Source organism: Trichechus manatus, unplaced genomic scaffold (genome assembly GCF_000243295.1).
Source record: "Trichechus manatus latirostris isolate Lorelei unplaced genomic scaffold, TriManLat1.0 scaffold00009, whole genome shotgun sequence".
Lineage (NCBI taxonomy): Eukaryota > Metazoa > Chordata > Mammalia > Sirenia > Trichechidae > Trichechus > Trichechus manatus.
This window is the reverse complement of record NW_004443945.1, coordinates 33,290,908-33,314,291: the sequence shown is the minus strand read 5'-3', so window position 1 is coordinate 33,314,291 and position 23,384 is coordinate 33,290,908. Positions and strand designations below refer to the sequence as shown.

At 35.4% G+C, this 23,384-nt stretch overlaps 1 protein-coding gene across 6 annotated transcripts in view; it reads left to right on the top strand.

Moving 5' to 3' along the window:
• Nucleotides 1–23,384, top strand: part of WWP1 (WW domain containing E3 ubiquitin protein ligase 1) — a 144,929-nt gene that overhangs the window by 98,115 nt on the left and 23,430 nt on the right. For all 6 annotated transcript variants that reach the window (XM_023726105.1, XM_023726106.1, XM_023726108.1 and 3 more), the window contains 9 exons: nt 6,340–6,435; nt 9,133–9,307; nt 11,871–11,925; nt 12,008–12,092; nt 12,204–12,332; nt 15,466–15,541; nt 15,649–15,720; nt 17,687–17,775; nt 21,390–21,549. In XM_023726105.1, the coding sequence (XP_023581873.1) occupies nt 6,340–6,435; nt 9,133–9,307; nt 11,871–11,925; nt 12,008–12,092; nt 12,204–12,332; nt 15,466–15,541; nt 15,649–15,720; nt 17,687–17,775; nt 21,390–21,549 (937 nt within the window). The remainder of the gene's footprint in view (nt 1–6,339; nt 6,436–9,132; nt 9,308–11,870; nt 11,926–12,007; nt 12,093–12,203; nt 12,333–15,465; nt 15,542–15,648; nt 15,721–17,686; nt 17,776–21,389; nt 21,550–23,384) is intronic.

Below are 23,384 nucleotides of genomic sequence, written 5' to 3'. Positions count from 1 at the left end.
TTTAATTCTGTGGAGGCCAAGTAAATGCTTCACCATTTGAGATCTCTGCCATAGAAGAATTTTGCATAAATCTAGATGAATGTTTTTCAGATTGCAGGTTGCAACCCAGGTTTTAACTAGCATTTAAACACATAAAAATGAAATAAATCAATATAAATTAAAATAGAAAATAATAGAGTGTGTTACATGTAATAAGAGTTAGCATTGTTTCCTGAAATTTTGTTTTTTCTGGTCTGTGTATGTGTGTAAAATCTGTAAATAGCAGTCTAGTACACACAGTTTGTGTAAAATGTATTTGTTACTCGGTGAAACTGTGCTCAGAAAAGTTTAAAAGCCACTGATCTGTTTGAGAAATTAAGATAGCCTGAACTAAGGTAGAAGGCATACTTTTAGGTTGATATTAAGATGGATGTTGGAAATTAGTTGTGGGGAAGTGGAAGAATAGAGTGGAGCCGAGGTTGATTCTTCTGGTTTAGGCACTACTTGGCTTGTATAATCCTCTGAGTCAGCAGTTTTCAACCCTACATTATCTTTCCTCTTGCCTCAAAAGTCTTTTCTTTGTCCTGTGTCTCCTATCTTTGATAAGTTACTTAGTTATTATCTGACTACAAAGTAGAATCATGGATGCCTAGGTCTTACAGCCTGCTTGAGAACTGCTGCTTCAAGTGCTTTTGTTAAATAATTCGTTACTCTCCACAGTTTTAATTTTGATTCACTTTATGTAGAGTTACATACGTGAAATGAAAATTTCTGTGTATCGAAAACTAATTTAAAGTTCAGATCAGTGGAAAATCGGATTTGTGCGTTAGTATTGGATTGCTTCTTTAGAGAGAGTGAAAAATAGCTTCTTGTATGTTTCCCAGCCCCCAAATAGTGGTTAAGCTTCTGGGTGGTGGGTGGTATAGTTGACTGAGATTGATTCTAGAAAGAATATTGAAATTGGGGCAAGAGAGTGAAGAGATTGAGTTCTGTCTTTGTAGAGCATCCAGCTGGTGATTTTAGGGAGGCAGCTATATATACAGTTACAGAACTGAGAAGAATATTCTGAAAAAAGAGTATTGTGGGCTGGGGATAAGATTTGAGTATTAGGCCAGGCATGATCTTGGAGCCTCAGGACCTTTGCATTTGCTCTAACTTTTGTCTGGAATGTTTTTGCCCAGATATCTGCATGACTGATATTCAGGTCTCTGCTCAAATAATGCCTCATTCTAATATGTCTAGAGGCCTTCCCTGATTCTCCTGTCCAGTCAGCCTACACTCACCTCCCAATCCCCTTACCCTTCATCATTTGTTCCCATTTTATTATGAAAATTTACAGACATACAGAAAAGTTTAAAGAGTTTTACTTTTATAGCTTTATTTCAAATCTCTAATTTCTAAATGCATTTCAATAAATTGCAGATATTAGTATACTTATCCCATCAACACTTCAGTTTGCATATCATTAATTAGAGTTCAGTATTTTTAATTATTTTAGGTAAAGTTTACATAGAAGGAGATGCATAATCCTTAAGTGTACCACTTTGATGCATTTTAATAAATGCATATATAGTGTAACCCAAACCCCTAGCAGGATATAGAACGTTACCATCACCCTAGAAAGTTCTGTCAAGCCCCATTTTTAGTCAATCCCTGTTCCTGCCTTCAGAGAGGCAATCACTATTCTGATTTTTTTCCACTGTAGATTAGTTTTGCCTATTCTAGAACTTAATATAAATGGTATCATATGAACTGTTTGAGAAGGGTTTTTTGAATCATCATAAAATAGACTTATTATTTTTCTTTATACCACTTAAATCCACATGACATATATTTGTGTGTTTATTGTCTATTTTCTCCCCAGCAGACTGAAAAAGAGACTTTATTTTTGTCCATTTCTGTATTTCTAGTGCTTAAAACTGTACTTGCCACACAGAAGGTATCAATAAATTTTTGTTAATAAGCGAATTAGTGCTCGATTAAATGATTTTGAGCAAGTGAGCAATTGGGCAAAAATTCTGACTTGTAAATGTCTCTAGAGGAAATGGTTAACAAGATCAAAACTATTAAAAAAATTCAGATAAGAAAAGAACTGAAAGATCCATTGAGTTTAACAACAAAGAGGTTATGTTAACCTTTGACAAAGTGGTTTCTGGGAAATAGAGTTGTATTCAAATTGCTGTGAGTTGGGAGTGACTGTTTGTCCCTGCCAAGACACTGGAAAAGGGAGGGATGATAGATGGGAGTAGACAAGAAAAAATACAAAAGATAACGTGCAAAAGAACAAAGCTGGACACATACCTGACACCACATGTGAAAATTAACTCAAAATGGATCAATGGTCTAAATGTAAAAACTAAAACCATAAAACATTTAGAACAAAACATAGGTGTAATGCTTTGGGGTGGACTCAAACATAGCAGTGATTGTGAGGATGGCGCAGGACTGGGCAGTGTTTCATTCTGTTGTACATAGGGTCGCTATGAGTCAGAACCGGCTTGACAGCACTTAACAACAGCAATGCTTTGGGACCTAGTTTTCAACAGTGGATTCTCAGACATGACACCAAAAGCACAAGCAACAAAAGACAAAATAGATAAATTGGACTTACATCAAAATTAAAAGTTTTTGTGCGTCAGAGGACTTTTATCAATAAAATTAAGAGACTGCCTATAGAATGGGAGATAATATTGGGGAACCGTATATCTGATTTGAGTTTAAAATTCAGAATATATAAAGAAGTATAACTCAACAACAGAAAGACAAGCAATTAAATGGGAAAAGGACTTTAATAGACATTTCCCTAAAGAAGGTGTATAAATAGCCTCTAAGCATGTGAAAGGATGCTCAATGTCATTAATCATTAGGGAAATGCAAATCAAAACCATACTGAGGTACCACTCACACCCACTAGGGTGGTTAATATCACAAAAATGGAAAATAACAAGCGTTGGCAAGGATGCGGAGAAATTAGAACCCTCATCCATTGCTGGTAGGAATGTAAAATGGTGCAGCTACTGTGGAAAACAGTTTGGTGGTTCCTCCAAAGGTTAAAGATAGAATTACCATATGACCCAACAATCCCAATCCTAAATACATACCCAAAAGACTTGGAAGCAGGGACTCAGATACTTGTACACCAATATTCACTGCAGCATTATTCATAGTAGCCAAAGGTGGAAACAACCCAAGTGTCCCTCAACAGATTAATGAATAAACAAAATGTGAGTTATCCATACAGTAGACTGTTATTCACTCATATAGAGAAATGAAGTAGTTCTGTTACATGCTATGACATAGATGAATCTTGAAGACATTATGCTGAGCAAAATAAATCAGACACAAAAGGACAAATACTGTATGACCTCACTTTGAAATACTTAGAATAGGCATATACATAGAGACAAGTTTATTAGTGTTTACCACAGGCTGGGGAGAGAAAGAAATGAGTTATTACTTAATGGATACTGAGTCCGTTTAGGGTGATGAAAAACATTTGAAAATGGATAGTGGTGATGATTAATGTCACTAAATCATACACTAAAAAATGGTTACAATGGCAAATGTTATATATATTTTATCACACATACAAAAAAGCTGGAAAATGCTGCTTGAAGAAAATAGACTATTTAATATTCTTGGGGATAAAAGTAGATAAGACACACATGAAACAAGAACAAGAGCTATAAAAAAGGAATACTCAGAGAGCCAAAAAACTCTTGGAAATTTAATTCTGCAGTAATTTCCCAGAAAGTACAGAAAAAGGTAAATTTATTGAATAAAATAGGAAAATAAGAGGACTAGTCTAGAAGGTCTCATAAGAGAAATTCCAGAAAGAGAGAAAATGGGAGGAAATCCAACACAACCAAAGAAACTGCAAACTTGAAGCACATGAATTTCTTTATTGAAAGAATCCAGGATGATGAATGAAAATAGACCTACATTAAGACATCTTGTGAAAATTTTAATACACTGGGGCCAAAGAAAAAATCCTAAACATTTCCAGAGATTAAAAAAATAAGAAGAAGAAAATCAGGTTTCATACTAATCAAAATAGAATCAGACTTCTCAGAATGAGCACTAGAAGCTAGAAGACAATGAACCAGTGCCTTAAAGGCTAAGGGAAATTATGTCAAACCATGCTGGCAAGTGTGTACATGGATTCAATACATTGTTCAGACATTCTGGGTTTCTAAAAGTTTTCTTCCTGGGTTTTCTTAAGAAGCTGTTGGAGCAGGTATTTCTCCACACCTAGGTAATGAAAGTGAAAGACACAGGATCCAGGAAATAGGGAATCTAATAGAAGAGAAATGAAAGGAATTGGCCAGCATGATGGTGAAAGGAAAGCCTAAGATGACAGACATGCAGCAGGTCTAGTAATCAACCAGTTTACACTGAAAGCTAGTCAGAAGGCAGATAAAATTGCTAGAATACCTAATGGGCATGAATATTTTGAGAGATTTATACAACTAGGAAAGAATTTGGGATTAAATTAATAAGTACATAGAAAATGAGCAAATGGAAGGGGAGAGAATTATTCTAGGTAAAAGCATTTTTTTTACTTAAAAAAAAAGGAAATCATGGGCTCAGCTGTCAGGAGGGTTTACATAGTCATAATAACTATAGTGGAAGGACACAGCGTATGTGTGAATGTGGAACCGTTGGGACAGGGAAGTGTGTGTATATATAGGTGTGCGAGAAAGAGAGCTAAAGCTTCATCTTTCACATTGAGAAGTCAATGCATTGTGTTTGAAATTAAGAAGTAGTAATGTCAGGATGATAAGAAAAATAGAAGTAAATACCAAAACAATTGGTTAAAACAGTTGAAAATGTTGCCTTTGGGGAGTAGGAAATGGGATGAGGTGGTAGTAGGCACTGTTGTTTTTCATAATGAGCCTCATAGACTTTGTGACTGAAAAGTATGAATATATGAAGGTATATGAAACTTAGAGCTGAATTAAAAGTGGTACAGGGCATTTATGAAGAAAGGGTAGAAATGAGGAAATTTTGCTCTAGAATAGTAAAAATAGCAAAAGTACCATTACCAGGAAGTTTTAGAAACTTAATCATTTTTTTTAAGGTATTTGTTTTGGACAGTTAAGCATTCATACAGATAAATAGCTACTTGGTATATATTATAGGTATTCCTGAAACATTTAAAATGAAATTCGATATTTAAACTCCACCTTCCTGTTAACTTTTATTATTACACAGAAACAGATGAAGTAAATCTAAAATTTCAGGTTGTTTCCTTTTAGTGAAATGCTTTATAAGAAATACCTACATTTTTATAGCATGAATGTTCTAGTGTAGGGTTTCATACCATAGTGGTATTTAATAGATAAGTTTAACAATGTTTCTGATCTGGAGTTATCAACCTGGGCATCTTTAACATCCATGCTACTACTTGGCATTTTTTGACTTATGTTTGTAAGGTGTGGCTTAAACAAATTATTAAATTTATTTTTGTAGTTGATTTTAAGTATGTATGTATGTGTGTACCTTGAATATATATCATCATCATGTAGGAAAATAACGTAAGGCCTCTGTAATTAAAATAAATCAAATTTAACTTGAGTTCCTGTGTTTAAGAGAAAGGAACATATTTCCCATTCATTCCACATTAAAATTGAAAATAAGAATATTAAACTCAAAATATATCAATTTTGTTTTTTACATTTAAAGTTTTTCTTCTATACTATATTGAGGAAAGACTGAAGAGGAAGAAACAGGTATCATAAAGGAGAAAATAAGAGTGGGGAAAATGAGAGTCTTAGAGATCGAACAGAAAAAGATAAAGTTATGATGTCCATAAACCCAGAGGTTTACCAAAAGGAAGACAGGCATAGGTGTGCAGAGAAAGAAGACATCATCCACACATAGAAGAAAAACTTCATGGAGCAGTGTCACCACATATTTCTTTAAAACTAATTTTCCTAAAATCTTTTAGACGTGTATTTTTGAAATTATTAGGCAATGAAATTATAGACAAAAACGGATATTCCTTCATTGACATTTTATACTCTGGGCTTGAAATTAGGCCGAAAGTTGCTCTACTCTTTAATTAAATTTCTGTTTCTGATAATTTGGAGTTCTGTAAATTAGTAACTTTTTAAAATTTTAGGTATTATTCTATCCTTTTCCTGGTAACTAAGTATTTGAGTTTCCAATACTGTTAGTGCAAAGGGTATAATTAAGACCCTAAAAAGCACTGATAATTGAGAAAAGAAAGAACTTAAAAATACATATAGCCTTTTAAAGTAAAGCTAATCTATCATTTTTCTGATTATAAGAAAGAATTATTTTTCCAGATTGTCCTACTTCGTTGTGTTTTACTTTTATTTTTGTGTTTTGTTAAAGGTGGGAACAGAGAAAAGATCCTCACGGTAGAACCTATTATGTGGATCATAACACCCGAACCACCACGTGGGAGAGACCACAACCATTACCTCCAGGGTACTGTAGCGTCTTTATGCATCTTCAGATGTGTTTTATCACACCTGTCATTTTTAAATTTATTTAGTACGACATAAAATTCATTCTCCATATTAAGTTTTCTTACCTAATTGTTTTGCATGTGTGAATAATGAATGGTTGATAAGTGAGTTTTTTGTTGTTGTTTTATTGTATCTCTTAGATAGTCTGAAGGGCTTCCTCAAGAGATTTCAAACATTGACATGAGTTACTGAGAGGAGTTATAGAATTTTGGTCCAAATTTGGTCCCTGTTATTTTTAAGAAATGAAAGGCAATTTAGGTGTATGGTTCTCCACAGATAGCAATCTAAACTATGTAATTTTATGAGATGTAATGACTTAAAAAATTATTAGAGTGGGTCAAATAGTGATCTACAAAGATAGCTACAAGTAAAATTTTAACACACTATGGCTAAATTCATGCTGTTGTTAATTGCTAGTGAGTTGATTCCAACTCATGGCGACCCCATGTGTGGAGTAGAAGGTCCATAACGTTTTCAAGGCTATGACCTTTCAGAAGCAGATCACCAGTCCTGCCTTCTGAGCCACCTCTGGGTGGGTTTAAACCACCAACCTTTTGGCTAGTAGGTGAGTGCTTAACCATTTGTGCCACTCAAGGACTCCTAAATTCATAATGTTGTTGTTGTTAGGTGCCATTGAGTCGATTTTCAACTCTAACGACCTCATGTGACAGAGTAGAACTGCCCCAGAGGGTTTCCTAGGCAGTAGTAATCTTTACCGAATCAGGTCATCAGGTCTTTCTCCTGTGGAGCCGCTGGGTGGTTTCAAACCGCTGATAGCAGCCAAGCACTTAACTTGCACCACCAGAGCTACTTAAATTCATAATAGAGGGTTTTAAGTGGAAACCCTGGTGGTGTAGTGGTTAAGACCTATGGCTACTAACCAAAAGGTTGGCAGTTCGAAGCCACCAGGTGCTCCTTGGAAACCCTATGGTGCAGTTCTACTCTGTCCTGTAGGGTCGACATGAGTCGGAATCCACTTGACGGCAATGGGTTAAGTGAATAAAAACATTTCTACTACATAGTAAATAAATTTTATGATATTAGGCTGCTTGCCATGCAGGGCCTTCCGAAACTGACCTGTTTTTAACTTTTGTATTCTTATCTTTGATAACTCTTTACATATACTCTACTGATAGCTGGTTAAATTACGCTGTTTACATTTTCCCCAAACACTTGGCCTATACTTGGAATATTCTCCTTATTATCTTTTCCACTTAGAATATCTGTCCTTCCAGACTCCATTTAAATTCCACTAATACAAAACACATTCAAAGTCCAGAAAATTCAAAGCAAGGTGTATGTTGTTTTTGTGAGATATTTCCTTTTAATGGAATGAAACACTTAGGCCTTGGACCTACCGTTTTAATGAGAACTTAACTCTAGAAAACATAGACCCAATATTTCAATATAGCAAACCATATAAAGTTCATTATAACTATGACAGGATCATAGTTATAGTCGTTCATTTAACCCATTCATTGAGTGTCATAATATGGGGTTTATTTCATGGATGCTGTTGTCAAAATATTAGATAGAGATTATCTTTAATTTTATCTTTAGAGCCTGTTACGGCTTTCCACCCTTGAACTTATATTACCTTATGCTGTTTATGATCCTATTGTATTTTTAGTATTAAGTTTACAGAAAGAATTTAGAATTGATTGCTGAAAGAATTCTTAAATCATTTTATAAATTAATGACAAAAATTGGTTTAAAGCATATACCTGCTGTATGTGTGTGGAAGAGAAGGGAACTGAATTTAACCCTGGAGGATGGGTTAAATTCTGGTTGGTAGAGAAGTAGGGAAGGGATTCTGTTCTGAAGGAGTACTAAAACATAGGTATGATGGGATGAAACACAAGACATATTTGGGATTAGCAGTAGTTGGTTTGGCTCCCACATGAAGCCCTTGAAAGGATCTAATGGAAAATGAGGCTAGAAAGGTGGATAGGTTCATTTTTATGTCATACCAAAGAGTTATGATACGTGGAATGAAGTGATGCGATCTGTACTTCAGGAAAATTAACTGATAGCAGTGTAAAAAAAAAGTTAGGTTACAATTCTGAACTTGGATAGTGGCCATAGGGGCAGACTGCTAATTACGCACTAAACCAAACCAAACCCATTGCCGTCAAGTCGATTCCAACTCATGGCAACCCTATAGGACAGAATAGAACTGCCCCTATAGGGTTTCCAAGGCTCTAAATCTTTATAGAAGCAGACTGCCACATCTTTCTCCTGCAGAGCAGCTGGTGGGTTCAAAGTGCTGACCTTTCAGTTAGCAGCTGAGTGCTTAACCACTGCACCACCAGAACACCTTAATACATACTAAGCGCTCAGTAAGTACTTAACGAAGAAAAGGGAGAAAAGGTAGTCAGATTGATACTGGGTTTATTCACTTTGTGGCCTCTTTTAGGTAGCCCTTACAACTCCTGTAGTAGTAGAATGGCAAAGTAATTTAGCTAAGATAAATCCCAAGTTACATGTTCATAGTTATCCTGAAGAGTTGTGAATATTTGCATTCTTTGTAAGTCACTTTATCATGTCTTGGACTTGATTTTTAAATTATTTGAGTGAAGTATTTACTAAATTCTTTTTAGTTTCTTATATTGGGAGATTATTATTTGTTTATTACTGTTTATTTTAATTTTGGTAGTTGGGAAAGAAGAGTTGATGATCGTGGAAGAGTTTATTATGTGGATCATAACACCAGAACAACAACGTGGCAGCGGCCCACCATGGAATCTGTTAGAAACTTTGAACAGTGGCAGTCTCAGCGGAACCAATTGCAGGGAGCTATGCAACAGTTCAACCAACGATACCTCTATTCGGTAATTAGCAAATTCTGTTAATACAGTATTTTCCCTCAGGCATTTGCCCTTTTCTACTTTGGTGATTTTTTTTTTTTTAATAGACTGCATTACAGGTGTTTTTTAATCTTTAATAAGTTGCTGTTTCTGATATATGGGTATAAGCACTTTAAGTTTTTAGAAGATATTCTAGTTTACTAACAGAACCATAACACTCAGTTTTTTATCGTTATTTATTAAGGGTAGTTTCATAAATGCAGTTTCTTAAGAATATGTTTTTACCAATTCTCCATCCTCCACCATTAATCATAATTTATTTGCTTTAAACAAAACCAGTTGCCTCGTGATTTTACTTAGGGCCAGTCTTCTCACTTTCTAGTTTTTCTTATTTCATCCCAGCTTCTAAGAACACTTTCCTCTGTTTTGGCTCACCAAAGATAATTCTGGGATTGGAGATAGTTTTGTCCAAAAAATCTCATGCTGTCGGGAAGTTCAAACAATTGGTGATTGATTTATTTTCATAAGCAAACATCTACAAGACAGGTGGGGAAAAACTGTTAAATGGGTTTCCTGTCAGGAGGTAGAAAAAATAAAGTACTGGTCATCTCTAGATAGTGCTTTGAGGCAACTTGTAGAAACCCAAAAGTAGAGATTAACAAGATGGAAAAGAAGTAGGAAAGAGACATGGAAAGAAAAATAATTCTTCAAAATCCTGCCTCAGGCTGGCTCTTTGAACTCCATTTTCTTCAGAGGTTAAATAAAAAGTCCCTAGAAGGGAGGGAATGGAGCAACCCAGCTTTCACAGCATCCCTTGCTGCCGCCAATTGCTGGTTCTTTGGTGACTTATACAGAAATCTGTGGTAAGGTTCCATAGTTCAGCTATATATATATATTAAACAAGAAATTATGTGTTGTGTCTGTTTGTTTTTGGTTAGACCTATCTACAAAAACCTTGAGAAAATAGGGCAGAGTAAGGTAAAAAGTGTGTATCAAAAGTGTGTTCTCCAACAGAGAGTCCCTGATGGAGCAGGAGAAAAGTGGGGTGCAGAACTCAAATCCTAGTAAAAAAAAAAAACAGACTTAATGGTCTGATTGAGACTAGAGGAACCCCAGAAAGCATGACCCCCAGACTCTCTGTCAACCCAGCACTAAAAGCATTCCCTAAGTCAACTCTTCAGACAAAGATTAGACTGGACTATGGGATACTCAGGAAGAGTGTGCTTCTTAGCTCTAGTAGATACATGAGACTAAATGGGCAGCAGGCAGAGAGGGTCAGGAACTGGTTGAGTGGAATGGGAAATCAGGGGTAGAAAGGAGAAATGTGCTGTCACAGTACAGGGAGAGCAATTAGGGTCACATAACAATGTATGTATAAATTTTTGTATGAGAGACTAGAGTTGTAAACTTCCACTTAAAGTACAATAAAAAATTCTTTTAAAAAAGTGTGTTATCCTGCAAATATTCAAAACATCCTACTTATGAAGGCTTAAGTGGATTGAGGTTTAATTACCTCTTTCAACACTGAGCCTGGGTACATGTACAGGCTAACATTGCATTGGCTTGGTAGTGCCATCAAGTACCCGGTTCTTTCTACTCTTTTGCTTCCCTGTCCCTGTTGTGTGTCATGCCTGTTACATCAGTCATATGGAACTGCTGACCTCTAGGCTTCACTTCTACAGTCTGGGCAAGAGGGAAGAGAAAGTTTTCTAGCACACCCATGCCTTTCTTTTCTAGGAGAAGTATGCTCTCTAGGATTTCCGCCTATACCACTTTGGCCACAGCTGGTCACTCTACCAACCCAGCCACAAGGAAGGCTTGGTAATAGAATAGTCTTAGGTGGATACATTGCTACCTCAAGCAAAACAGTAGTTGGATTATCAAGGAAGGAGTGGCAAATGGGTATTGAAAATACAATTAGTGGTTTCAGTTACAAGGTTTTAAAGTATTCATCAGGGCACATGAACTTTATCACTAAGAAATGATTTTTTAAGCAGTGATTTTTATGCTTGTCGTTCTTTTAAAATTGATGGTAGAATGTTTATATTTTCTTCAGAATATGTATTTCTAAGTTTTAGTAATAATGTGTAAGCATAGATATTTTTATGTATATATAAACATGTAAAAGATACTGATACTAAGATTTGTGTAAGTTTATTTGCATAAAGATAGTACTGGAGTTTAATATTGGTTTTAATAAAAGGCATTTTTTTAAAGAGCACTGTGGTAATTGTTTTTAAACAAATAATATTGCCTCATAAAATACCATAATTTTCTGTATCCTCTTCTTCTGTCTCATCTTGCCAGTATAGATTATTATTGAAGAACTAGGAGATTAAAGTATTGATGTCAATATATTTTTTCTAAATCATTTTAGAAAAACTTAAGACTAATTTTATCAGTTGATTGATTGCTCACACATCATGACATTTTTAGTACTTTTGTGTCTTGAAATTATTATGCCAATGCTCCTTTATCATATTTTATAGAAAATTATAAAATGATTCTGCCAGGTGTTTAAAGTATCTTTGCTTTTATATTAAAATGCTGTTATTTTTTTTCTGCCCCAAACCTCTTCTCCAATTAGGCTTCAATGTTAGCTGCAGAAAATGACCCATATGGGCCTTTGCCACCAGGCTGGGGTAAGCTAATATGTTGTTAAAAATATCTGCAAGGTATATATACCAAATAGTTATTAAATGCTGTGCTTACTTTCTTTTTTAGAAAAAAGAGTAGATTCAACAGACAGAGTTTACTTTGTGAATCATAACACAAAAACAACCCAATGGGAGGATCCAAGAACTCAAGGGTACGTATACACTATAACCTTACTTAAGTCATCTTAAATGTAACTGTAGATAGAATCAAGTGATGTTTTTAGTGCCTAGAAAATGTTTACTTTGTGATTTTATCTTTTTAGCCTACAGAATGAAGAACCCCTGCCAGAAGGCTGGGAAATTAGGTATACTCGAGAAGGCGTTAGATACTTCGTCGATCATAACACAAGAACAACAACATTCAAAGATCCTCGAAATGGGAAGTCATCTGTGTAAGTGAAAACCTGAAGCTCTCCTTAAATGGCTGTGTAATGAGGACATGATGCTCAGCCTTTAATTTAGCCTCAAGTTTAGCAACAAAGTTTACTTTTTGACTCAAGAACACCTGTCAAGTCTGTCTTTGCTTATCTCCCTTAGAACAGAATAAATTTGTGGTATATAATTCCTTAGTAATAACAGTAGCAAATATTTACATAGTGATTCCTGTGTACCTAGGATTGTTCTAAGCACTTTGGATATATTAGCTTATTATTTTGTCTTCCAACAACCCCTTGAGGTGTAAGTACTGTTATTTCCCCCCCTTTTCCAGGTGAAAAACTGACGTGTAGGGAGCATAAAGAACTTGTGCAAAATCATACTCATTAGTGACGGAGCTGTGTTTCAGACCAAGGCAGTCAGTGCTCTTAGCAGCCACATCATACTGCTGCAACGTCACGGAAAGAGAAGTGCAAAGAAATGGAATTTTCCAGTTAAAGATATTTTAAATAAGCAGTTGACAGATCTCTCCTTCATTCTTACTCTTAGGTGTGATATCTTTGCTTCACTAAGAAAATGGACGCAGTCGTAAAAGGTCTTTTGCAAATTCCTACCGTCAGTCACATCTACCTACCTACTAGCATCTGTCTTCCGTGCTTTTCCTATAGGTGAACTGTGATTCTTTCTATCAAAGGCCAGTCCCTCAGCTGGGGCCTAGATATTTCTCCCTTTTCCCACTTAATTGCTCTAGCAATTATCACCTTTCTGTCCTTATATCATCAGTTTTTCTCTTTTGAGTTATTCTTATCAGCATACAAACAAGCTGTTATTTCTCCTAGAAAACAAAGCAGAGAAAACGTCTCATGACCTTACAAATCCATTCAATGACAGTTCTTTTTTTTTTTTTTTTAAATAATATTTTATTGTATTTTCAGTGAACTTTTATACAGCAGTTTAGGTTCACATTCAGCAGTTTCTACACAGATTCTTCAGTGACATTGTTTACATTCTTTACAATGTGTCAACATTCTCAGTGTTTCCATTAATCTCACCCCTGCCCCCTTACATTCTCATCTTTGTTTTAAAGTAATTGCTAACCATGACAATCTGTTTTTAATGTTGCCCTTTACAGGAAAACTACTTCAAAGAGTTGTCTCTGTGTGTTATTTCTGATTTCGCTCTTAAACTGATTCCAAGAAGTTCCACTGACACTGAACTTGTCAAGGGTGCCAGTCACCTCTGCATAGTTAATCTAGGGGTAGGTTTGCAGTCCTCGAGTCATTGGATTTACCAGGAGCATTTGACACAATAAATCTCTCCTGTGTCATAGTAATCCAGAATACCACACTTTGTTGATTTTCCTGAGCTTTACTGGCCTTTTTTTCCTTCTCTGAATTTTGCTAAGTTCTCCTTTTCTCCTCCGTCTCTTAACATTGGAATATAACCAGAGCTGTCCTTACTTCTCTTTTCCTTTCTATCTACACTCACACTCTCGGTTAATCTCATCTTGCGTTGTGCTTTTAAAAAAAACACCTATATCCTGATGGCTTTCAAATTTATATATCTAGCTCAGACCACTCCTTTGAAAGCTTGCCTATAGTCAGCTGCTTACTTGACATCTCTGCTTGGATGTCAAAGGTGAACTCCTTCCTGATAGTCCCCATAAAACCTGTTCTCCTGGCAATATTCCCCATCTCAGTTCACGATAACTCTGGTGCTTAAGCCAAAAATCTTGGAATTGTCCTTGATTCTTCTTTCCCTTTCACTTCACATACAGCCCATCAAGAATTCTTGTTACCTAAACTTCAGAATATACCCAGAATCCAGCTACGTCCCACCACCTGTACTGCTACTATTTTGACCCAAGCTACCATTGTTTCCCAGCTCGAGTGGTGCCATAGTCCTACCCCACTCTCACTGCTGCTTTCTACCCATGCCCCATACAGCGTGAGGCTAATTTTTTTTAAAAATTAAATAAAAACTAAGTCATTCCTTTACATAAATCCTTCAGTGGCTTTCATTTCAGTCAGAGTAAAAAGCAAAGTCCTTACAATGGCCTACAAGGTATTACAAGATCCAATACTCATCTCTTCAACCTCTGCTCCAGCTTCACTGGCCACTCGAACACCTTGGGCAGCTTTCACCTAAGGTCTTTGCCCTATTCCCTCTTCTTGACATACTCTTTCCCCAGATGTCTGTATGACTTAGGTACTCTCCTTTGAGATTTTGCTCAAGTGTTACTTGTTCTATGAGCCCTACTCTGTTCACCCTTTTCAGAATTATAAAGTTCTTCTCCCTTGTCCTGTATCCCTTTGTAACACACTACACATGGAATTTACTTATTATGTTGCTTGTGTATCTTCATTTGTAAATAAATTTCCTAAAAACAGGCATTTTCATGTGTTTTATTAACAAGTAATGCTTTCAATGTCTAGAAGAGTGCCAAGTGCTTGCTGTGCACTCAGTATTTGTTGAATGAATGAACACGCTTGAACATGCTAACACAAGAGAAAGTTTTCCATCCATTCCAGAATGTTCCCTGAGATTGTGAAAGTTCTTTGTGCCTGCCTTTTAGACCCTTGTTCCATAGGCACCCCAGGCCTTCTCAGTGTGAATCAAACCTTACTGTAAAACCTACTTTCCTAGATGGCCACCCACTCTGCCTCTTCCTCACTTATCAGCTGAGTCACGTGACCCAGATGTCACTTCTTCCTAGGAATTTGCTTTTGCTTTGCTTACTGTCTCACCAGCAGTATTTGTTTCAGTTTCAGGGAGGATTTTAAGATGTAATAGAATTTCCTTCCATGTCTCATCTATCTAGAGCTTCTGTCCTCTTTAGATTTAAGAATTATCAAAGGTTTTCTTTGCAATAATCAAAGTGAATTTTAACTTTTCAGTTAACTGCTTAACAAAGATCCATGCATCCATACAATTTCCCTCTGTGTATGAGGGTGTGGGTGTGTTTGCCTGTTGCTGTAATAGCCTTCAATGCTTGAGCTTCTGTTGCCCCACTAAATACATCTTTACTTCCCTGCCAGCAAATAACTTTTCATTGGTTTGTAGGACTCTGGTGCACTCAGATTCATACTGAATACTAAATGTTTGACTTTATTACAAGTAAATATATGGTTTGTTTTTGTTTTTCTGTAGAACTAAAGGTGGTCCACAAATTGCTTACGAACGCAGCTTTAGGTGGAAACTTGCTCACTTCCGTTATTTGTGCCAGGTACTACAGTGGTAAATAAATCTTATGTTCATAATCATTTAGTCTTATCTTTACATAATACATATACTATAGCTTACATGATGTTATGGTATTATTTTTGTTCCTAGTCTAATGCGCTACCCAGTCATGTGAAGATCAATGTGTCCCGGCAGACATTGTTTGAAGATTCCTTCCAACAGGTAAGGAAGGTTTTATGAGAATACAACAGTACTGTCTGTCTGCTTGTATTCTGTACATCTTAAGGGGGTTAGAATTTTAGATATTTTAAACCATGCACAACACAGCTATAATAATGGCTGCCACTTACTGAGTACTTACTGTAATAGTAAAACCTGCCGTGTATTAAGTGATTGCGCTGTGCTTGGCACTAGCATCTTATAATTATTGTTTCATTTAATTGATCCTCACAAGATCCCTTTGAGATAGCTCCTATCATTATCTCCATCTTACAAGTAAAGGTACTTCAGTACCTCAGTACCTGAGAGACAAAATAATTATACCGTGAATTTAGATGTATACTTACTAATGTAAAGCTTAAACAGAGCTTGGAACTAGTTGATCCATTTTGACACTTACTTTGCTAAGAATTTATTAACTTCAACAAAAAAAAAAAGTTTTGATAGTCACTACCAAATTAAAATTAAATTGATAGGTGCTGCATTCTGTTTGAATGTTTAATAATCCTAATGTTAATTCTTACCTCCTTTAGGTTTCTGCTTAAATGTCATGATCTCAGAGAGACCTTGTCTGAACACACTATGTACAATAGCCGTCCCTGCTCACCTCCCTCAAAACAGTCACATTCTATCCACTTATGGTACTTTATTCTTCTTTCTAACACTTATCACCACCTGATATATATTTGTTTGTTTGTTGTCTGTCTCTGTTTACTAGAATTTAAGTTCCTTGAGAGGAAGAAATATTTTATTTACTGCTTTTATGCCCAGTATGTATAGTAGTAACTTGTACATAGCAGACATTCAGTAAATATTTGGTGACTGAATTAAATGAATGCAGTACATCTACCTTTCCTGAATTATCTGTAGAATATTTAAAGATAACAAATCTGAATATTGTCAGTTCTTTTTTTCTGATGAAGTGGAAAATTTTTCCTATTCTTCTCACTCCCCTCTGAAGTATTACAATGATGAACCAAAATTTCCTGTGCATACAAGTACACAGGGACTTGCACATATACTGTGTACAGGCAAAGTAGAATAGCTCTCTGAAGTCAGAGAGACATTCAGATCCTAGCTCAGTTTTACTAACTGTTGCACTTGGGCAAAATACTTAATGTAGCTATTATCAAAAGTTTTTTTGTTTGAGTTGATGCATTCTTAGCAAAATAAGTTAAGTGTCAAAACTGATCAACTTGTTCCAAGCTCTGTTTGAGTTTTGTTTTAGTATACAGCTAAATTCATGATGGAATTTATTTTGTTTTTTATTTTTACTCTGGCTTGGGCTGAGTCATGGTCTCTTTGGAGTGTAAGGCTGAGCCATGACTGTCCCTGAGATGGATACCTGCTGGTGGGCTATGCTCTGACTCAGACATGCCAGTCTTAGCTTTGGTTCTGACACGTGTAGTGAAAATAATTCATTTTTATCCAGAAGTAAACCCTACTACTAGTAACCTTGGTATGGTATTTTTTAAGATAAAATGTGTGTATAAATTCATTACCTTATAAATGTTTGTTTAGCTGAATTCCTTTTCTACTGAGAAGTGGAAATGTGTGTTATAAGCAGGGCACAAGACAAGATCTTTTGACTCTTCATAATTGTCACTAGTTAGAAAAATTTACAAGTCACCTTGTAAAAGATTATGGTATTATTTGCAGAGGGGTGGGAAGAGGGAGTATTTTCTAACCCTAAAAGATTTCTCTACCATACTTTTCCTCTCTTGCCACTAACCCAAAGTAGAACTACTGTTTGATACTAGGGGAGGGGAAGAGACTATATGAAAGTAAATCAGAGAAAGATTAATAGAATAGGTAGGTCTTTAGTTTGTGGAACAAATCAATTGATTTCTTAAGTTAAAGGCATTGTTATATGAGGTAAGGAAATTTGTAACTTTGAAAATTCAGATGAAATTTAAACTTTTGAATGAAGTGTATACTGTATAAATACTCATGCTTTTATTTTTAATAGATTATGGCATTAAAACCCTATGACTTGAGGAGGCGATTATACGTAATATTTCGAGGAGAAGAAGGACTTGATTATGGTGGTTTAGCAAGGTAAAATAAAAAACCACATAGTTGCTTTGAAATAAGTATATCTCATTGTTTACAACGGATGTATTCCTGAAAAGGTACATGAATAGACTGGGTTATATTTTTTCCAGTAGCAATCCAGAATTATTTTTAAGAACAAAATTTAAAATACTTCTGTAATTTTAGAAGTAAATGTTATTTCTTGTCTTGGTTATCCTTCTGTACGTTTTCTATGCACACACACATACATGTATATTTGTTGTTTTTTAAAAACAGAATCATACAATGCACATGATACAGCAACTTGGTTTTGTCATTTTCTGCATTATGGACATCTTTCCATATCACTATATATAGAGCTAATACCCTTTTTAAAAAATGGCTGCAAAGTAATTCATTGTATGGAAATATCATAATTAGTAGGTCAACATACATAAGTTTATTTCTGTTTTGCTATTACAACAGCATGAGTTGACTTTATGTTTGTTTTTAATCCAATCTAAGTCTTTTGACAATAAAATTTTCCTCATTCACTAAATATATTAACAGTAGACACTTTTGAAGCAATATGAGTGAACCCTTTTAAATTTTTATTTTTCCCCTTATTTGCCTTAGACCTGAACTTAATTTGACAATTTATTTTTTAGCAAAACGCTTCCATTAAATCTTTCTAAAGATACTGCATTCCATTTGAATGTTTCTTCAGTAACCCTAATGAAAACTTGTTTTTCATAGAAAACCCAAAACCAAACCCATTGCCATCAAGTTGATTCGACTCATAGCAACCCTATACAACTCTTTCATGAACTCATATTTCACGGGTATACAAAATTACATAATCAAATTTTTATATATAAATAACAAAAATAGATGTGGGACCAGGCACAACTGGGAGCAAATACATGTAGAGTTATCAGAATGTTGATTATATTAGCATATTTCTTCATCTGAAATATCATCGAGAAACATTTCCAAAACAGAAACACTTCTTACCACATTAAATGTTCATATCCCTTCTGTTGTTATTTATTTCAATTTCAGAAATGTTAAGACGTTAAAAAGAAGTAAGGAAATATTGTATTATTTTTACGGTGTCTGACTTGATAACGTTTATGTTCTTGTTTGAACAGATATGTGCTTCATCTGTTTGAGTTTAGTTTTATGTTTTGATGTTTATAGTGCATATAGCCAGTTCTTTTCATACCATGATATTCTTATTCCTAAATTCTTTATTTTGATTTATATATTAATTACCTAGATTCATTATCAAATGTTGATTCAAGGTTTCAAAAGTATAGTATATTCATGGAGTCTTTGCATGTTTGAACATGTTTTCTGTTACTTTCCTATATAAACAACTTCACTGGATGTACATTTTCTGCACAACATTTGTTTCTCCAGAATGCTGTAGACATTGCTTCCCTTCTAGCATTGAATGTTAGCACTGTGAAGTGTGAAGCCAGTCCCTTGTAGGAAACTTGTTTTTTTCCTGTGGGTGCCCATAAAGTCCTCTTCTTTGAAGTTGGTTAATTTCATTGTTGATTGTTTTATATCTATTTTAGGAACATGTTAAGATCTTCCTTAATTTCAGGGATGTTTTCTTCTATTATGTCTTTGGATATTTTTTCTGTTCCATTTGTTCTGTTTTTCTTCAGGAACATCAGTCATGGGTATGTGGAATCTCCTTTGTCAGTCTTAAATGTTTATCATCACTAATCATTTTTAACTTTGTGCTTTTCCATTTTGTTTGGATTTTTCTCAAGCCTATTCTCATGTCACTGACTGTTTTTAGTACTGCCCTATGTTTTGCTGCTTCTCTGTGATTTTTCTTCTTAGTGGTTTTATTGTTTTCCTTTTCTTCTCTGGCCTCTGCTAGCTCATCTGTTGTCTCATAATTTTTTCAACTTCCTGTATTTCTTTAGTTTATTTTTGAGTATAGAGAAGGATTTGTCTAAAGTAAATTTTTCTGTCTCTTGCTAGTTAGCAGTTTTTCCTTCTTTTCTGCTAATATCTAGGTATAGGTTAGGTGCAATGTTACAGCCATTCTTCTTTTGTGTGGACTGAGTTTTCTCAGGGCCGCTGTTAGCTAAAAGAAGTAGAGGCAACTGGACATGTTATATCTAGTTTTTTTGTGTCTAACCAAGTTGTCACTAGATCTTCTCAGTCCTCTTCCCTAGGGACAGGTCTTACTTTAGCCTCCTCACAGAGGGAATTTGACTTGGTTCAACTACTATTTAAGACTAGTGATTGGGACTGGATTTAGTTTTATGAATTGGTGTTTATCATTCTCAGTTGATTGTACTTAGGGTTGAGTTTTCTGTTTCCCTCCTTTTCTACCTTTCAGACAGTTTCCTGTATTATATTTTTAAAGCTTTAGGAAAGAGTTTGCAAACAGACCACCAGGCCAGATCTAGCCTGCAGAGTGGCCCTCATAGTGATATTAAAATTTTTAAATTCAAAAATCACGAGTTTATACTTAAGGCTCAAGATTTCTGGCTTCTCTTTAAAAACACTAGACCTACATTCCTACCTTCTCACATAGCAACAATTGGCTGAAGCAGAGTAACTGCTTCCCCTTCAGGGGTGTGTACATTATTTCACTGCAATGCCTACCACTGCCCAGTGGTCTAAGGACTATGAGAATATGCCTAGAAATGTTTTCCCTAAAACCAATAATAATTTTTATCAGGGAAACAATGAGGAATGGGGGATTATGGCTAATAGAGAATGTGAGACCCATCTGGAGAAGGACGTCTCTTTTACTCATTTACTGGTCACTGTAGGGATTTGCATTTGGAACCCTGCTTTAGAAGAAATTGATATCAAGACGGTCCTTTTGAAAATTAAGTATTTATTTTGTAATATAAATTAGTAATCTTTTTCTAGTTGGATTTCCTATATTAGACTTTTTTTTTAAGTGAACCAAAATAGCTGATAAGTTAAGAAACGCATATCACATTTAAAGATTTCAGTGTGTTAATTTTAGTTCCATTTTTAATGCATTAACAATGAAATTAAATTAAAACTATTCCATAGCAGTAGTGTTGCGTACCTTAGTATCATCAACAAATATGTATTAAAAACCTATTGTTTATAGGTTGTAGAATGCCTGTTAAGAACTGAGTATCCAAAATCTATATAAAGATGTAATATTTGTTTTTAAGAAACATACAGTGTGGTGAGTGGTGCAGGTTATGTGCATAAAAATGAATGATATCATAAGGTTGTTACCAGAAAGTGGTCAGTGACATACAGATAATAAGCCATATAGGAATTCAGAAAATTACTGAGGTGGGAGTTGATCTGGACTTGAAAGGGAAAGTAGGATCTACATGAGCCAAGTGGAATTTGAGGAGACATACTCATACAAAAGTATAGAAGTAAGCATGTTATATGTGAGGAAGAGTGAGTCTGTATTTTGGCTAAAACACAGAAACTGGCGGGTAACTTTGAAGGGAGGACCAGGTCATAGGGGGACTTAAACAAAAGGCTGAGCAATTGGGCTGCAGAGTTGTTAAAGAGTATTTAGCACAGGTAAAATATATATACATGTGTATTTACCTGTGTTTGAATTCATGTATATACAAGTGCTAAAAAAAAAAAAAAAAAAAAGTTAAATTTGATTTGTTTTCTTATAGAGAATGGTTTTTCTTGCTCTCACATGAAGTCTTGAACCCAATGTATTGTTTATTTGAGTATGCTGGCAAGAACAACTACTGCCTGCAGATAAATCCAGCATCAACCATTAATCCTGATCATCTTTCATACTTCTGTTTCATTGGTCGCTTTATCGCTATGGTGAGTTCTTAACTCAGTTATTTTACTTATTTAAACTTTGCTTGTTTCAAAAGTATTTTACAGAGGACTTTTTAAAAAAATGATAAGCATTATCTTTATTTTTGGCTGTACACAAATTTTGTTAGCCAAGGAAGTTTGCATAGGAAGAGTATGAAAAATAGTGTATGAGTCAGAATCGACTCAGCGGCAACAGATTTGGGTTTTTTTTAATGTATGACATCAAAATTATGATTTTGAGGATTATTTATATTACCACTTAGTCTATTCTAGGCACTGAAGGTGATGCCATTAAAAAATAGACACAGCCCCTGCTTACAGGGATCTTAAATTCTATTTGAGGGAGACAGACAATAAATACGTGCTGAGTAGTGCTCTTTTATATAGGATGGTTAGAGGAGGTGTGTCTAATGAATGACACATGAACAGAAATGTTAAGAAAGTGGGAGATCGAATCACGCAGATATTTTGAAGAACGTTGTAGGCATAGGGAACAGCAAGACAAAAATCCCCAAGGTGGAAGTGCATTTTTGATTGAGAAACTGGAGAGACGTCAGCATGGCAGGAACAGAGTATATGAGAGAGAATGTGGTGGGAGATTGAGAGGTGCTGTGTGGGACCCTTAGTAAATTGACTTAAGGGTTTTGCACAGGGAAGTATCATGATCTGACTTAAATTGTATTAAGCTTACTTTGCTGCTGTGTAGAACAGAGGCTATAGTTGGGGGCAGAGGAAAGCAAGGTTGGGACCAGAGAAACCATTTGCAACGATCCAGACAAGAAATGATAGCGGTTTGGGCTGGTGTGCTTTACCAGTTGAGGTAGTGAGAAGTGATTTGGATTGTGGATATATTTTGAATTTAAAATCAGATTCAAAATTTGTGTCAGGATTTTCTGACAGATTAGGTTTAAGGTGCAAGAGAAAGTCAAGTATGGCATCAAAATTTATGGCCTGCCCATGTGGTTGCAACTGCCATTTCCTAAGAGTGGCAGGGTTGGGAAAAGAGCACGTTTTGGGGGTGAGAGGTAATCAAGAATTTGGATTTGAACATGTTAAGTTTGAGATGCCTGTAGAATCCAAGTGGAAATGTGTAACAGGTAGTTGGATGTACTGTTCTCATGAGAGGATATCTATATCAATTTCATGAGGGATATCTAAACTAGAGATCGGCATCTGGGAGTTTTTAGCATGTAGAGTATTAAAAGCTATGCTGTCATTTAAGGAATAAGTATGAACAGAGAAGAAGTTCAAGGACGTTTATAAGTTGAGGAAATGAGAAGGAACCAGCAAAACAGCTGAGGAGAAGGAGGTAGGAGAATCAATTGAGAGTGGTTCCCAGAAGCCAAGGAAAGAAGGTGTATTTCAAGAAAGAAGAAGCGATCATCTGTGTCAGATGTTGCTGATAGGCTGAGTAAGGTGAGGTCTGAAAATTGACCATTTGATTTGGCCAGGTGATAGAGATTCATGAGTGGAAACGAGGAAAGATTAATGAGAGTGAATTCAGAAGAGAATGGAAGGAGAAGTGGATACAGCAGATACAGACAAATCTTTCAAAGAAGTGTGCTGTAAAGCATCATAGAGAAATTGGGTGGTAACTAGAAGTAGATGTGGAGTGGAAAATGAAGGGAGAGTAAATCAGTTGTATGCTTATAGCACTGATCAAGAAAGAAGTTGATAAGGTCAGTGAGATAAGGAATATAGGAGCAATAACCTTGGGTAGGAGAGAAAGGAAGAGATTTATTTAGTGCACATAGAAGTAACAGAGAATGTATCCATAATGAGCATATATAGATTCAGATGCTCGTAGTTAGCAGATATGTGGAAAGTGTAAAAGCTGT